The sequence below is a fragment of the Diabrotica undecimpunctata genome, chromosome 3 (assembly GCF_040954645.1).
Source record: "Diabrotica undecimpunctata isolate CICGRU chromosome 3, icDiaUnde3, whole genome shotgun sequence".
NCBI classification, from domain to species: Eukaryota; Metazoa; Arthropoda; class Insecta; order Coleoptera; family Chrysomelidae; genus Diabrotica; species Diabrotica undecimpunctata.
Window position 1 is genome coordinate 41,015,713 of NC_092805.1, and position 18,853 is coordinate 41,034,565.

The following is an 18,853-nucleotide window of genomic DNA, read 5'->3' on the forward strand; positions in this document are numbered from 1 at the left end:
GAGATAAAGCAACCGAAATTATCTTGAAAATTTTCTTTTATGAGGTGATAAATATCGCCACCAGTGAGCGTCTTCGCATTTACCAGTACCTACAAATCACTGGTAAATATTTCTACTACTACATCTACACACTAACACAAAATTTGTTAAAGAAAAAAAAATTTATTTCAAACTTCATTTCTGATGTTATATAGAAAAACATTCCTTGTATAATGCTACGTCACATTTTTGGCAAATGAGAATGGTCCTCTTCTGTTTCTTATTTGAACTTTAGTTAGCACGTCTATGGTAGGTGCTTTTTATTTTGGATCTGTCTTTTTAGACTACTTGCAATCCGATTTTTTGGAAGATAAAATATCCACATGGTTCTTGTTTTATTTACTTCTGACTCTAAGTATAGATTTTTTTTAATGCAAATCTTTTCGGCGTAATAATCTGGATCTAAAAATCTGCGAAATCTGGGAAATCCAAAGCTGAATGAGTTTGTTGATGATATTCAGGTTTGTCTGAGGTTAAAGGGATATTTGAGCTTGAACCAGAAGCAATGATATATGATATTTAGTGTAATTTCAAAATCTTGTTTTGCAGACATAAAGTATGTGGACACTTTCATGGATTGCGTAGTTCCTATCCAAATTTCCAGACGTCGCCGAGTGTTAGATACTGAGCTTGTGTTAGCGTAGAGTCACTTTCTAGAGCAACCCTTCTTACATGTATATGCAGAGGGAGAAGTTCGGCTATAGTAGGGACACAATATCATTGCATCCATAATTTCTACACAAGCCAGCCTTTACACTTTTTACAACTCTGACATTCACTTTTCCTGTGTTATTTGTTCTACCAAATTAGAGCAGCATAGGTAATATGTGTCTAATAACTGTTATATATGACCAATAGACCATTTATCCTCAGACATCGTATTTACCTTAAAAAATCTTAAACTATAAGGAAATAATTCAAGCATATGGCACGCTTATCTCTTCTTACATACTTTTTTTAAAAATACGTTATAATTATATATAACAGGATTAATGTAACTTGCTGAAGCTGTATTATTCACATACAAAACACTCAAAATAGTAATATAAAATGTTACGTATAGTCGTAACTAAGTCATTATTTATTAATTTCCTCATCCTAATATATTTTTTGTTGTATGCCAATGTTTACTGGATAAATGTTTTATTAAAAAACAAAGGGATTGTAATGTCCATCATACGACAGATCCGTACCGGATCGTGTCTCTGGGCACGGGCCGTTCGGACCCTGCTGAGATTTGGGCGGTCGAGGGTCGGCCCCTGCCGGCGGCCCCTTGTAGAGAGTCGCTGCAGGAGGGCGGGCATGCAGTGACGCAGGTGTTGTCCCATTAGTAAACTTAACGGGCAGTCAACGCAGGATCAGCGTGATCTCTAACAAGTACTATTACCTCTTTTGTAACCGGGAATCAATAGAGTCATAGATAAGGCTTGTGTTGGTAGAATTGAAAAAGTGAGTCGCTGTTTTTTTATCAATGATTGTTAATATGAATCAAAAGTAATGTTTCTTGGTTAAATGCTGATCATAGTAACGGTCAACAGAGATTTGTATGTTTTTATTAATAAAAATTATGTAACACTCCATGATATATGATTATACACTCACCGTCGCGAGTGAAAACGGAAACCCCTTGAATTTATTTTTTTTTTGAACCCTTATGCACGATTGGCATGCTCAGATACAGAATTTTAAGGTATATTTTAGACAGGAAATGCGTATGAAAAACTTTTATTTAAAAAGAACTATATAAACTTACAAAAGAATACAAAAAAATAAAATAATACAAATTGGTACCTATTCAATAATCTTCAGAAACAAACTAAAAATAAGGAAACCTATACAAATTACTTCTCGATTTAATTAATACCTCGTATTACCTCTACGAGCCTGTATTAGCATTCATTCTTCTGGGCAATAAGTTTAAAACTTTATTTTGTGAAATTGCATGAGCTTGAAAGAACCACTTTGAGTAAGAGTTAGCAAATGTTAACCCAAGCACAATTAGAGAATATTATAACAACTAAATAATATGACACATATTGAAGACGAAACAGATGAGATATTGGAGAGTGATAGTGATTTGGATGAGCAACAAATTGAGGAGAACCAAGACTATACATGTTCAGAGCAAGATATGTCAAATGAGGAGCACGTGTTTTACGAAAACGTTGAAGATGCATTCATTGGCAAGGATAAAACAATTAAGTGATTTAAAATTTCTTTTGTCACATCTAAGACAAAGCAACAAAACTAGGGATTAAAAGGAACTGCAAATTTATGCGTTTGTGACTATTATCAATATTGATATGGTTGATGAAATCATAATTTTTACCAATTTATACCAACATAGAAATAAAATGCAACATTTGAGAGATAGAGATTGCAGGAATGTGGTCGGAAGTGAGTTGTTGGCCTTCTTCGGAGTCCTTTATTTGATTGGCATAAAGCACGACAATCGCACAAATGTGATGGAACTTTGGGAAATAAATGGAATCGGAATTGAAATTGTTCGAGCACTTATGAGCTATAAACGTTTCCTATTCATTGCGCGTTCATTGAGATTTGATGATAAACACACAAGTGGTGATAGATGTAAAATAGAGAAGCTGTCAGCCATTAGATGGTTTTTTTGATAAATTTATAAAAAATTATCAAACTCACACAATTTGTCAGAGTATACAAAAATGATCATCTTACAAACAACAGAGAGGAAACCCTTAAAATAGTTGAAGACTTCTACAAATTGCTGTACACAAGCCAACACAAAGCAAATAGCAGAGAAGATCAAGTACAAGAAATATTAACAAGGGAAAAGCTCATTGTCAACCAAGGATCAGAACTACTACCGAAAATTTTAATTTTAATTTTTTTTAAATCACAATAGACGAAATAAAACTAGCCCTAAAAAGAGCTAAGAATAACAAATTTCCAGACGAAGATTGTGTAGTTACTGATAATCATGTTTGCAAAAAAATAAATACTAGTTATCACGCAATATTGCAATTAAAAAGTTTTCTTAAAAAGGAACAGTTATTGAATGTTTATTATGCAATTATTGTTTATTCTCACTTGGCCTTCAATATAAATCTTTGGGGTCGTGCTGTGATTGCTGCAAGAGTGTTTGTCTCTCAGAAAAGGATAATTCGGTTAATTTTTAATTTACCATATAGGCATTCATGTCGACAATATTTTAAAAAATACAACATTTTAACAGTACCTTCTATATATATTTTTAAATGTATACTACATATAAAAGCCAATATAACTACTTTTCATTTAAACTCTGATTATCACCAGTACTCAACTAGGCATAATGACTTCATCAGAGTACCAAAACATAATACAGTACGATTTGAAAAATCCCAGTATTATATGGGTATAAGACTTTTCAATCATCTTCCCAACAGTATTAAATCTGAATCGAATTTAAATAAATTTCGAGGTAAATTAAAATCTTTTCTATTGCAAAATTGTTTCTATAGTGTAGGTGAATATCTGGGTGATGTAAATAATTAATCCTATGTACTGTTTATCTTTTAATTCTGAAATTGTGATGTTTTATAAGTATTTTATATTTTTTATTCGACTTATCCTATATCATGTAAATGATCTTTTAGGATGAATAAATTATTATTATTATTATTATTATAATTGGCATTTGCCTACTTAAGAAAATAAAAAACCTTTTTAACATGTGACTTTTGGATAGTAATATACCCGACAAATGTCACAATGCTGAGGTAACTCTATTGTACAAAAAAGGAGATTCCCATGAATTAGAAAACTACAGCCTAGAAGTCTTCCTAGTCACCTATACAAACTCCTTACAAGAATAGTACAGAATTGTCTTGAGAAAAAACTTGATTTCTACCAGCCAATAGAGCAAGCGATATTTCGTACCGGATTGAGACAAATGATCACCTACAGAGCATTAAAACGGTAATAAAGTCTATCGATTACAATCGACCACTCGTTCTGGCTTTTGTAGATTTCCATAAAGCCTTTGACACGGTGGAATTTAACAAAATCCTGGAAGCACTACAAGCATGCCGCATTGACTACCGATATACAAGGTTAATTTACAATGCATAAAAGAACGCAACTATGTCGGTGAAACTATATAAAAACACGAATCATATCCCAATCGGCAGACAAGTTCGACAGGGTGATACCTTATCGCCTAAACTGTTTACCGCAGTACTAGAATATGCTTGTAAAAAACTTATCTGGGAAGAGAAAGGCTCGAACAGTGACGGTAGAAGATTAAAAAATTTGAAATTCGCAGACGACATAGTTTTGTTCTCGGACAACCTCAAGGAAATATGTACAATGCTACATGAACTTCAGTTGGTGTGTGCCAGTGTGGGTCTTAAAATAAACATCTCCAAAACAAAATTCATGACAAACCTAGTAGAGGAAATATCAATATTGGAGACAAAAAAGTAGAGCTGGTGGAAAAATACATATACCTTACACGCGAAATAAAGATCATAAGAGACAACGAAACATGCGAATTATGAAGAAGAATACTCAAAGACATTTAAAAGAGATATACCAATTTCTTTAAAACGTAAAACATTTGACCAATGTGTGTTGCCTGTAATGACCTGTGGTGCCGAAACTTTGACATTGACAGCTACAACTTCTAAAACGCTGCAAATAGCTCAGAGGAAAATGGAAACTGGGCCAGACAGGTCGCCCGAATCAGTGATGAAACGTGGTCAAAGAGATTGCTTGAGGTTAGACAAAAAAAAGTAGAGGAAGATCCCCTACTCGTTGGACTGACGATCTCAAGAAATTGGATGAAGAGTGCTCAAGATAGAGCACAATGGACAAAAATTAGGGGGCCTATGTCCAGCATAGGGGTGATCCAGCAAAGGGCTGGGGGTGATCATGAAGGTAGGTGTACAATAGGAGAATACAATATGTACCCAACAAACCTGCGAAGTACGGGATAAAAATATATGCGTTATGAGATACCCGAACATTTTATACCGCCAATTTAGATATATATTGCCGTAAGCAGCCAAGTGGCGCATACAAAATATCAAATTGGGCCTTTGACGTTGTAAAACGTCTAATGTAGTACATAGAAATGACGGGAAGAAACATAACAACCGACAATTTTTTATACCAGGATTACGTTAGCTAGAAAAATAAGGGAGACATTCCTCAAAACTTTATCTAGGTTTAATATATATATATATATATATATATATATATATATATATATATATATATATATACATATATATATACATATATATATATATATATATATATATATATATATATATATATACATATATATATACATATATATATATATATATATATATATATATATATATATATATATATATATATTAAACGGCTTGGCATTGGGTTTGAATGGCTTTAGTACATCATAAAGAAATTTGAAATAATGGAAATGTTAATCTAAAAGGGCAACTCTATGCTAGTTATTGACAATTACAAATAACTTCAATAAAATATTTGCTAATAATTTCAAACGTTGGCAGTGTGTATAAAGAAGTTGTAAAGCATTTGTTAAAACTCTAAGTATTTGTAACAGTGTAGTTTAATGTAGTGATAACCACAACCATGAAACTTTATCAAAAATATTGTTAAACTGGCAAACATTAAGTAATGGGGTTAAGCGGAAGGCAATGGACGATTTGTGTGACAACCATTGAAGTTGATACATAGAAATTACATATATACATAGAAATTACATACATGAAATTTACACGAACTGGCACTGTAACTTTTACTGTAGAAGATGTATGTTTGATTAGAAAAAATATTTATAATGGCAGAAAAAAGTCATTCTCAAAATTCCGAAGTGCGTGCAAGAAGTATATGACTCATTGAACTTCGTGGAAGTGACAACCAATCAAAAAGAACAATTTTTATTAAAAAATAATCTGCTACAAACATTTGTTGCCTTTTCTGTGGCAACAAAGAAAAGGCAACGTTCCGTTGGCATTCTTTTTGCTTTATTCAAAAAGTTGCATTGGCTACTGAGTATTTAAATGACAATTACGTCGGGCTAGATACATCTATCTATCTATATCCTAGATCCATTAGACGTAGGTAAGTGGATTGCTGTAGACTTAGGTGAGATATTACCAGCACACCAAGCCGTACAACAATTTGCTGACTACTTTGTTAAAACTGCCGTACCCCAGACAGGTGCCACATAGAGGACGATCTGTTGCACAACAAAATGAAAGGCCCATCTCCTCTCAGATTTGCGCCCTCCGATGTTAGGCATTAGGCCCCCAGCGCAGCGGCTCTCACCATAGCACTCTGATTACTTAGAGTCGCACCTAAATGTCTTACACATTTCGTTGGAACTACTCTCCTGCACTTTCAATTGTTATTCGGTCCCGGTTCCGCGATCCCTTGGAAACTATAGCGTCGGTCTTATCTGCAGCCAGATCTAGTCCAGGCATTTTCATCAATTCCTCGACTTGGTCGCATATACGCTGCGCACCGAAGATATGGTCCTCCCTGTCCCGCGCCACTACCAGCATAACAAGTTTGTCCACAAATGCGAAAGAGGTTACACCCTCTCCGTATTGTTGGCTCATAACCCCGTCATATCAGTAGGTCACTGCGCCGTCAGTCTTAGGGTACGTTTATAACGGAGACCATCGCATCGTATCCTCGCCTAGAGCATAGCACTGACAGTGAATGCTCGCATTTAAAATAATGCATTTATTTTACCTGGCGATCGATAATATGGTACGATCCTATGGTTGGAGCGAGGTTTGGCGCCTCGGTGTGTGCGCGTACTTAGGAACCCCGGCGTGGCTTCTAAGATCGACACCTGTGGCACTCCAGCCGTTACGTCAACCACCACTTCTTTTTCTACCACACTTTTCCTCTCTAACAGATAGTCCGTGACCCTTTCACCAACTAACCCGGACACCTTCTCTCTCGTAAAGCGTTCATTACCTCTTTCTTAAATGATACACTTCCTACTAAATTTAAATAATTCTAAATGCCAGTTATCATTCAAGATTAAAGAAACCATTATTTTAATAAAAATGCTCCTTGTATGCATGTTTGATAAATTTACAATATCCCCTTATAAGATGTTAGAAGTACAGTAGTCATTCATCATGGCTTGGGGATGAATTCTTCTTACACATCAGTTTTCTTTTTCTTTTAATATTTTATTCGTTGTATTCGTATTTGCAAGTATTCTTGGAAGGTATTTACAGAAGACAATATATATTTTTCTAATATACTTTTAGTAACAACCGCCTCACATTCATAAAACATGATTAGACGTCCTTGTCCCATTGTGTTCATTCTTAAATAGAATTAATTGATAGTATTTTTTTCGATAGCAACAACACTCCATCAATCAAAAGCATAAATATCAATGACACGACACAAAACGTTTACCTGTTTTGCATTCGACAACATACAACACTCGAAATGACGCTGCAATTTGGGAAATACGCTAACGAAACATGAAAACGATCAAAAGAAATTATACAAAAGTTTCTACAATATTATGTAAATGAAGACGCATGCGTCTTGTGTGGTCCCTGATATGGGCTCATTTTACAATGTTAGTATATTAAATATGTCTATTTTGATGATCTGTTGATAGTTATCCGATAGACCATAGAAGCTGAACGATTTGTAGTCTTTTTTATGAACTCATATTTAAGTAAAGACCAAAAATTGTAATTTACAAGAGTTTTGTATAAGTTACAAGAAGTGAGTGAGTAACTTACAAAAATCTTTTATGTCTTTTCAGTCTTTTCTTAGTTTTTTAAAATAAAATTCCTTATTCTATGGCAAAAAACGAGCAATAACTACCTCTTAAAACCCACCAAATTTCATTTGCTTATTTCAACCAGTTTCAGAGCAATATGTAAATCATGACCTTGTAAGAAAAATTACAACACCTATATCTCAGAAATTCGCAGTTATATCAAATATTGCAGAGCTTTAATATCCCCCAAAAATACATCCGACTGGTAAAAACAACAATGGATTCGTCAATAGCAACTGTCAGAGTCCAAAATGAGCTCACTGAAAACTTTACGATAGCCCAAGGATTAAAGCAAGGAGACGGGCTGGCACCGACACTATTCCACCTGACCTTGGAATATGTGATAAGACAGCTGAATATAGGAAGAGGTAATCTCTTAACAAATAAATCAATACAGATTGCCGCCTATGCCGATGATATCAGCATCATGTCTCGCAGAACAGAAGAGGCGGCAGAAATATATTCACAATTAAAATCAAAGGCAAAAGAGACCGGACTAGAAATAAATATTCAAAAGACAAAAAAGTTAACACAGGCAAGAGCCTGTGGGCAGCCACAAGGCAGCCTCCTTGTGATCATTTTCCAGAGGAGACAGGTCCAGAAATAAGCAAAGAAGAAGTAATGCAAGCGATGAAGTCATCAAAGAATAGCAAAGCTCCAGAACCAGACGAGCTACCAGCGGATATACTAAAGTTGATAGACGATGATCGAATCCACTTGTTAGTAGACTTATTTAACAAGATTTATGAAAACAGTATAATTCCTGAAGAATGGCTAAGATCAACGTTTGTCCCTCTTCCCAAGAAGGCACATGCTACGCAGTGCAGTGATCATCGCACGATCAGTCTGATGAGCCACACCTTAAAAATATTCCTCAAAATAATTCACAATAGAATTTACAGAAAATTGGAAGAAGATATCGGAGAAACTCAGTTTGGATTCAGGGAGGGATATGGAACTCGCGAAGAATTATTTGCCTTTAACATCTTGACACAGAGGTGTTTGGACAGTTAGACACTCGCGATATAAGAATAATATCTACTCTGTATTATAATCAGAAGGCAGTCGCACGCATCGAAAATAGCACAACAATTCAAATTAAAAAAGGAGTTAGAAAAGGATGTGTGCTGTCACCAATGCTATTTAATCTCTATTCGGAAGAAATTATGAAGAAAGCATGGGAGGAAGAAGAGATTGGGATAAAAGTTAACGGCCAACCAATTAATAATATTAGATACGCAGATGATACGGTTTTAATGGCGGAGACAGTAGAAGACCTGCAAGCCATTTTAATCAAGGTAATCACAGCTAGTGAAGAGAAAGGGTTAACAATGAACGTCAAGAAGACGAAATTCATGATTATTTCAAAAAAACAAAGATTGAATGCAAACCTGTACATTCACAATAACGAAATCGAACGGGTGCACAAATATAAATATTTGGGAACAAGCGTTAATAACAACAATGACATCACAGAAGAAATAAAAACTAGAATTGGAAAGGCTCGAGCTGCTTTTGTTAATATGAAGGACATTCTGGGAAGTCATGACATTAACTTCAACCTGAAAATGAGATTGGTTAGATGCTACATCTTCTCGATATTGCTGTACGGACTAGAGACTGGGACTTTAAACAAGAACAATACCGATAAACTAGAGGCCTTCGAAATGTGGATATACAGAAGAATTTTGAAAATACCTTGGACAGACAAAGTAACAAATAGTGTAGTTCTTCGAAGAATGAACAAAGAACTGGAGCTGTTGATCACCATCAAGAGAAGAAAGTTGGAATATCTTGGTCATGTGACGACGTATATCTTGGCTGCGCAATTTAAGAGACTGGTTCCAGTGCACATCTAACCAATTATTTAGAGCAACAGCTTCAAAGATACGAATAGCAATGATGATTGCCAAACTCCGTAGCGGAGAGCACACTTGAAGAAGAAGAAAGTCGAGGCCGGATAGGATGTAGCACCAACAATGATGATGATACCAATAGAATAAGGTACTTGTTCCATCCGATTTTGAGCATTCATCCGCTGTACTGGCAGCACACCTTCAGGGTTACCTAGTTTTTAGTGGGGTCTTACAACGTTCTGTTATAGTTAAAGTTTAAATTTACTTTAAGGATTTAAATGTAAATTAAAGAGTTTTACTCCTATAAATTATGTGCCAACACGCATGATTTTATTAAGATCCTCTTTGGACCGAAAACGCTTTGATTAATTTTAAATAATCCTTCTATTATAATATATATTTAATATATGCCTTCTACAAAAACAAGTTTTTGTACTACTTTTTATTTAATATGATATACAGTTAACCATTAAATTTTCTCTTATTGATGATAATGCCATTAAATATTGTTTGAAGGCAACTAATCTAATTAAAGTCATTTCAAGTCTTATATCTGAAGCGAACATCGAGAATTAACGACCAATATACTTACTGCATACAAACAAACAAAAAGCATAACCAACCACCTAACAAATTAGCTCAACTTCTTAGAGCTTGGCATGAGTTCGCTCTCATGAAGCCAAGAGGCAGAAATATGCATATAAGCGCATGGTGGTACGCTGTAACGAAATCAAACCTAAACCGTCTATTTTATTTGTAATATTTTACTCAGGTATGGAGATGGTTTTCACTAAGGGATTTCTGTCTAGACAGATTGGCATGACGTGGATACAATCGTAAATCCCCATACCAGTGTATTCGTGTCTGCTTGCTTTGCAATGTTTAGAAAGCACAGATTTATGCTGAATCCTGAATTCGATTTCCGATTTATATTCTCATAAAACTAATGGATGCTTTATTGGTTTTGCTATTTCATTTTTTACTAGCAATAAGTATATTCATTAATTGAATATATATTTATTTAGAATTTTTTTTCTAGGACACTCTACTTAAAATAAAACAAGTCTTAGTTGACGAGAAGAAACATATTAGGTTTGCAGATTGGGATGGCAAAGACGTAAGTACATTAATTTCTATGGTACTACTGATGATCTAGCTCACGTATTACATTCATCAAAATTCATTGAATGTAACTCTACATTCATCAACCACAATCCGCGAAATATAAGCGACTAATGCGCATTAGAGACTTTAATGAGTTTAGTTTCTTCTTCAATATTAGCCCCCTAAATTGTTTAAATTGTTGCACCATCTTTTTCTTGGTCTGCCAATACTTCTTCGTCCATTTGGTGACTTATCTCGTGCTATTCGTACTATCCTATCCTCTGCCATTCTACTAATTTTTGTGAAAAGTTTATATATGTGAAAGCAAACTGATAGGACGATGGTTTTTTAGGTCTGTATTGTCTCCTTGCTTGTGTAATAAAATAATGACTCCATTGTCCCATTGAGGAGTTTTTCCTTGGTAGATGCATTCGGTGAAAAGCTTGACCAAAGCCTGGATCATTTTATTTTCACCTAGTTTGATCACTATTCCGTCATCGCCGGGGGATTTGTTATTTTTCATTTCTAAAAGTGCCGTTTTGATTTCGTATGGAGTTATTTTTGGCATTAATTCTGATCCCTGGTTTGTGATTTTGGGCAGGGGCTGATCTTGTCTTTCGTCGGTGCTCTAATACATTTGGCGATAAAAGGATTCGACAACCTCAAGGATTTTGGTTCTATCAGTAGTAATGTTTCCAAATTTGTTTTTTATTTTGTACATATTTTTATTGCCTATGTTGTTCGTATTTTGTCTCAAAACTTTTAAACTGTTGTTTTCTTGAATAATTTTAGTTATTTCTCTTGTATTGTTTTCTCTTACGTCTTTTCGGATTGACCGATGGATATATTTATTTAATTTCTTCATTTTTGTGTAGTTGGAGCCGTATTTTTCCGTCAGCTGTTTTCTTTTACCTATTAGCTCTTTGGTATTTTGGCTTTGTTTTTCGTTATGGGTTAGAACGGTCCGGCAGCACTCCCTTTCCGTTTCTTTTAGAACCTTCATTATGCCATCATTTGCTTGATCTACATCTTCTATTTCGTCTTGCAGTCTTGTATATGTCTGGTTAGTGTATCTTCATACATGTCGTTGTTTTCTGATGGAATCCATTTCTTTTTTCTTGTTTTTAGGATCATCTTTGTTCTTTGCAATTTTACATTTAATAGTATCTTAGCTCGGATTAATCTGTAGTCGCTTCCTATTGGAAATTTCTTGAGTACTTCGATGTCTTTGAATATTTCTTTTCTGTTTGTTATGATATAATCTATTTCATTTTTGACACTGCCATCTGGGCTGATTCATGTCCATTTACGCTGCGGCTATTTATCGAAAAAAGAGTTCATCATGAATAAATTTTCCTGGTGTAAGAAGTTCAGCAATCTTTGCCCTCGTACATTTCTTTCGCCTTAGCCATACTTACCCATTCTTACTTCTGCATCATCTTGTTTAAATCCCATTTTCGCATTAAAGTCGCCCATAATTATTCTGTAATATGCTGGTGTGGCATGTAACGCTGTTTCTAGGTCCTAATAAAAATTTTCAATTTCTTTATCCGAGTGGGTAAACGTTGGAGCACATTTATATCCTCATACAATTTTTCAATTTCTTCATCCGAGTGGGTAGTCGTTGGAGCATATGTCTGAATTACCTTAAGGTTGTATCTTGCATTTAGTTTGAAGATGATATATACAATCCTGAGGCTTATGGTGATAATTTCAACTATATTTTGTGTGTGCTTTCTAGGTATAATGAATTCTACTCCACCATTTGAAGTGTCTTCTTTACCTCTAAAAAGAAAAATACGTATCCTGATTTAAGAGTAATTTGGGTTTCTCCTCTTCGTCTTATTTCACTGAGGCCGATGATGTCCCATTTTATGTTTTTCAGCTCTTCCTCCAGTGCCATCATCTTCTGGTCTGATCTAAGAGTTCTAACATTGTATGAAGTAATATGCATTTGTCGCTCTTTGTAGTAGCCTGATTTTTTCCGGGGATTCTTAGCACCCTCTGCTCCAAACCTGTTCCAACCGCTACCTTGGTTGGGGGTGTTGGAGCCGCCGGAGACTGGGGAAATCCATGAGCTCGCGTGGGCAGGTGTGCTATTTCTGAAGTAGATCTATCCCCTGCCGGGATCGCACAGAGGTATCCACTCGCTACCCAATCTATCGAAATAGATAACCATAAGAAATGTGTGAAAAGTGTGCCACAAGTATTTCACTTGTCTTTAATCTGTATTCGGAAAATATCTTCGCAGAGGCTCTTAAAGGTAATAGTACAGGAATCATAATCAACTGTTGATGATATTGATAATAAGAGATGTTGATGATACAGTTGCTCTTGCCAGCAGCCTAAAGGAATTACAGAAACTTACAGACTACATTGTATAGTGTTGCGATCGTTAGGGACGATATATGAACATCGCCACAACGGAACTTATAGTTTTCTCTAATTTTTTTAATTAACAGATTTTCCACATTATTCTGAGAATCTGTAAATCAAAACAAAAATTGTAGGCATTAATTACTGCAATAAAAAATTTGCCGATTTTAAATACTACTGCAAATTCACTCATCAGTTATTTTATAAAATGTTGAACTTTATTAATTGAAATATTATCCAATGATCTACACACTTTCTTCACAATTTAATTCATACGTAAAACATTGCTCTATTATAACGAACTTTCTCCCAATAAGTGGATTATAAAGCCTTTTGTCTTATGCCACATAAGATACCCAGCTATTAATGTTATACACGTCTTGTACACATTTTATTTCGATTTTTTTTTTTAATATTATGATAAATGATTTTCAAATCATATGCTATAATTATATGGTTTCAAAAGCAAAACATCATATTCGTTGCCGAAAATGTCATCCAAAAATATATACAGTGTGACCCATTTAGATTGGAAACACCTCTATAAAATTTGAAGTTGTTAACCGATTTTAACCAAAGTTTTTTTTAATGTCATGTAATAAAAGGTCTATTGCAGGACAAAATATAAAATGTTTAGTTAAATTTTCAGGGTATTCTACGATACTTTTTCTTCGTCGAAAATGGAGAATTTGTATTAGCGATTTTTTTATTAAAAAAATTTCTACGCCACTGGATTTAGAGTGGCTTCAAATAGCTATGACAAAAATTTCATTAAGATTTATTCATTAATAACAAACTTATGACAACTTAAAATTTTAAAACTCACTAAGAAAAAAACACTGTATTAACGTTAAAAAAAACACTCTGTATTAACAGAAATATGGAAACATAATTTTAGTTTAAATCCTAGTTGCCTCTACCAATCCACCATCTAATTGGATACATTTGTCGTAGCGTTTATAAATATTTCTAATTACATTTCTTAGTTGTTGGGCAGTAATTTCTGCACATGCCTGTCGAATTCTTGCACGAAGTTCGTTTACGTCTCTTGCACGGGTTTGGTAAACTTTTTGTTTGATAACTCCCCAGAGAAAGAAGCCTAAAATTGTGAGATCTGGAGATCTGGGTGGCTAATCTATCAACGGACTACCCCGGCCTATCCAACGGTTCGGAAAATTTTCATTTAGCCATTGCTTCACGGTTCTGGCGTAATGAACAGAACACCCATCTAACTGGATATACAAATTCGTTCATTAATTGGGAGCTCATGAATAGCATCCCACAAGTCGGTGTTTAAAAATTCTAAAAAGTTCTGTGTGTTCAAGTTTTCTTCAAAAAAGAAAGGACCAATAACTCGCTGATTCAGTATACCACACCAGACATTGATTTTTTGAGAATACTGGCTTTTAAAGTTTATTACCCAATGGGGATTATCTACTGTCCAATAGCGACAATTCTGTGATGATACTACTCCATTTGTAGTGAAAGTGGCTTCGTCGGTAAACAACACGTTTTTTAGAAAATTTATATTGTTTAAATATTCCCCTTGGGCCCATAAACAATATTATAAACGTTTTGCTTCGTCGCCTTCTTGTAATGTGTGTAATAATTTTGGTTTGAAAGGTTTAATATTATTTACCTTAAGACATCGCCGAATGCTCTCTCGAGGCACATTCAAATATAAACTGGCATTCCTTAAACTGGTATTAGGGTTATTTCTGAATTGATCTAAAATGATTTGATTGTTTCCTCTTCTTCTTTGTAACGGGTTATTTTTTAAAATTAGTTTTGATACTGCACCATATTCATTAAAGATTCTATTTATTTTGTTTACCGTACCGCAGCTAATATTAGGACGATCCACATGTCTGTCATTAAATATTGTACAAACTTCCCTGGCATTTCTATCGTTATCTCCCAAAAGACCTATAATTTCAATTTTTTCTCTCAAACTTAATCTTGCAGCCATGACACAAAATAATATTAAAATAATTTGAAGTAAATATTGCTGCAGATATTATGCATAAATTTATGCTAGCACTGAAATTTGTATGACACAAATAATGTCAAACAGTAATATCGTTATCATGGAAACTGAGATTTAAGTTGTATCATGTAAAGTTAATAATGTAAGTGCGTTACGTGCATATTATTAAACTGTTTATTAATAAAATTATTTGAAAAATAATTAGTTTTATGGTTATCTGTTGATACAGGGTGTTCTTTTTTGACTCGTAGCTTAGTGAGTTTTAAAATTTTAAGTTGTCATAACTTCGTTATTAATAAATATATTTTATTGAAATTTTTGTCATAGCTATTTGAAGCCACTCTAAATCCAGTGGCGTAGAATTTTTTTTAATAAAAAAATCGCTAATAGAAATTTTCCATTTTCGACGAAGAAAAAGTATCGTAGACTGCTCTGAAAATTTAACTAAATATTTCATATTTTGTCCCGCAATCGACCTTTTATTACATGACATTAAAAAAAAATTTGGTTAAAATCGGTTAACAACTTCAAATTTTATAGAGGTGTTTCCAATCTAAATGGGTCACACTGTATAAACGATAAAAATAAGTAAAGTCTAAAGTAGCGTTATAAATAAGTAAAGTTCGTTTATCAATTAACTGAATTCACACCCAATTAAAATTCATATATCTACTTACAAAATCGATGATATGTCACCTCAAATTAAAAAAATCACATGATAAATTGTGCTCAAAAATGTGTCGAGTCAGCGAAGCCGCAGTCCAATCTGTTAGATCAATGCGTTAAAGTGATTCCCGCTGTGCCAAAAAAACAGCCTCGACGGTGTCAGTGTTATTGGGCACAGAATCAATCACCAGGTGGTGATACTATTATACCACATTAACATTGTACCTAGTCATGGTGAAGTGGATATACAGTCAATTCAGAAAATATTGACAACGAAATACTTATATCCTCAATAAAATATACAAAAATTTGTCCTTTTCTCTTTCCACTCAAATCTATAATAGTCATCATTACTAGTGATGCTTTAGCTCCAGTTGAGTCTCGACCCCACTTGGCTTATTTCTCAATCTTAATCGAAGATTACCGTACTATAGGTCATTTCCTAAAATTGTTCCTACAGATAATTCATTCAAGAGAATCTACAAGCTGTGTGAAAGTCAAATTTCCCCCAACCAGTTCTGGTTCACAAAATGCTGTTGGTACTAGAGAGGTTGTATTTTGTCTCCTCTAATCTTCAATCTGTACTCTGAAAGAATATTTATCGAAGCTTTGCACGAAACTGAAAAAGGTATTCTACTAAATGGTTACCGGCTAAACAACATCAGATATGCAGATGACACCATAGTATTTGCGGACAACTTAGAGACGTACAAGTTCTTATGAACAAAATCACGTATTACAGTCAACAATATGGACTCAATATAAACGTTAAGAAGACAAAGCTTCTACGGTCAACTCTACGTCAATCAATCTCCTGCAGAAAGAGTGACACACTACAACTACCTCGGCACCATAATAAATGAAGAATGGACCAACAACCAGGAGATTAGAGCACGCATCGGAAAAGCTAGATCCACCTTCAATCGGATGCTGAAAAAAAAGTAAGAATGCTGCGATGCTAGGTCTTTTCTGTCCTTTTTTACGATGTTGAATCGTGAACCTTGAACGAAGATATGTGCAGAAAACTGGAAGCATTTTAGATGTGGCTATATCGGAGAATACTTAAAATCCCGTGGACTGACCGAGTCACAAATGAGGATGTCCTCAGAAGAATGAATAAGAACCGATAGGTACTGACCACTATCAAATCTCAAAAATTACAATTCTTCGGACATATTATGCGAAATGAATTCAGATATGCTTTCTTTCAAGCCATCCTACAAGGAAAAATATTTGGAAAACGAGGTCCAGGAAGAAGAAGAAGAAGAATATCTTGGTTAAAGCACCTCAGAATCTGGTTCAATACAACATCTGTGCAGCTTTTCCGCGCTGCTGCAGATAAGATAAAGATTGCCGTAATGTACGCCAACATTCGTAACGGATAGGCACATGAAGAAGAAGATATCTTTCGCAGCCACTTATATATTCAGTTACTTTAGTATGGAGCTAATAGGAAAAGAACCCTAACTATTAGTCAAGATTAAAAACTATGGCTTGTCAGTGTGGCTTGAAAGAATTCCCCCCCTGTCACAGTGTCCAATTTCAACTGAGAATGGTCCCTACATTCGTCCACTTATTCTCACAACACTTTTGGTTTCTTTCTGCAAGTGGCATCCTAATCCAATCTGATTAGTTTAAGATTATTCTTCTTCGTCCTTCTTTATTCTAGGCGAATTGAACGTTTAAACTTCATCCATCTACATCAATTTTCAGATTGACGCTCTACCTTTTTCGGGGTCGGTATATACTTCTTCGTCCCGTTGGCGATTTATCTCGAGCTATTCTCACCGTTCTTCTTTCTTCCATTCTGCTAACATGTTTAGCACCCAACCGTTAGTATCGTCTACCCTACATGTATTCCTTATGTTTTCACTTGTTTCAAGTGAACAACAATTCACTTGTGACAAGAACTACTAGTCGATTCTTGGTATTCGAGAACCCCAGCATTCATTAAAAGCAATTGGATTAAGTCTGCAACTCAGTACATTGGCGAAAATTTTGTACGTTCTTGGTAAAATCCACTAGGAGCAGAAAACGTTGCTGTTCCCAATAATTTAAGTACTTAACGACCAGAAATAAAATAAAAATCCTTATTTCTTAGAGAAATTATACAAAAAAAATACAATCTCGTACTTCTAAGAAAAAAATCCATGTTCTCCTCTTTCTTAGTCTCTTTTCCCTCTCTAAAATCTGATTTCAATCAGACAAGAAGTCGATTTATCATCTTATTGTTTGAAGATGTTGTTCGGTTAGAAGCGGAATATGTATCAATTGAAGACCTCAACGAATTCGAACTGAAGAAAATGTTTCCGCTTTCCGAACAATTATTACCAAAAATTCTGTCTTGTCCTAAACGCTGCCGACTATTTCTAATATTACCCACAACGAGTTCGCAGCTCTAAAAATCGTTGTCTTTCTGATATATTAATCCTTCCAATGGACAATGGCAACGATATTGTTATTTTCGATGCCCTTTCCTATATACTTAATAACCACGACTTGCTCAAGGATATGTCAGTTTACAATAATATTAATATTAGCCCATCCTTATAATCGAAGATACAAAATTTTTCATCATCAACCAATCAAAGCTTACTGGCAATATCAAAAAATCTATAATTCCTATAATTGTGTCTCCCAGAATTGACGGTCGTCCCAAAATCCACAAGCTTGCCTCATTGTCAATAGTATTAACTCACAATCTACAAACTCACAAAATACTTATCAAATCAATTTAATCCTTGTACTGATCGAAATTCTTCCTGATTTCGCACCTAAAGGTGGGTACACATATGCGGGCAGAACTGTTAGCGAACCGTTTGTGAACGCTATATTCGTTAATTTGTACGCCGGGACGAACCGCTTGCGAGCTGTTCGTTAGTTGCTCGTCAGGAACCACGGCCTGTCGGTTTTTGGGACGAACACAAAGAATGTTCGCAGTTAAATTTGGTCGGTGTTCGACTATAAATTGTTTCTGCTAAGGGTGCGATGAGATCATTCGGTTAAACAAAATGCCGCCTACCGTGTAAA

At 34.7% G+C, this 18,853-nt stretch overlaps 1 protein-coding gene across 1 annotated transcript in view; it reads left to right on the plus strand.

Annotated features, from left to right (window-relative positions):
* LOC140436728 (obg-like ATPase 1) overlaps window positions 1-18,853 on the plus strand; it is a 180,326-nt gene that overhangs the window by 84,264 nt on the left and 77,209 nt on the right. Inside the window, exon 6 of the mRNA XM_072525783.1 lies at window positions 10,730-10,807. Within this exon, the coding sequence (XP_072381884.1) occupies window positions 10,730-10,807 (78 nt within the window). The remainder of the gene's footprint in view (window positions 1-10,729; window positions 10,808-18,853) is intronic.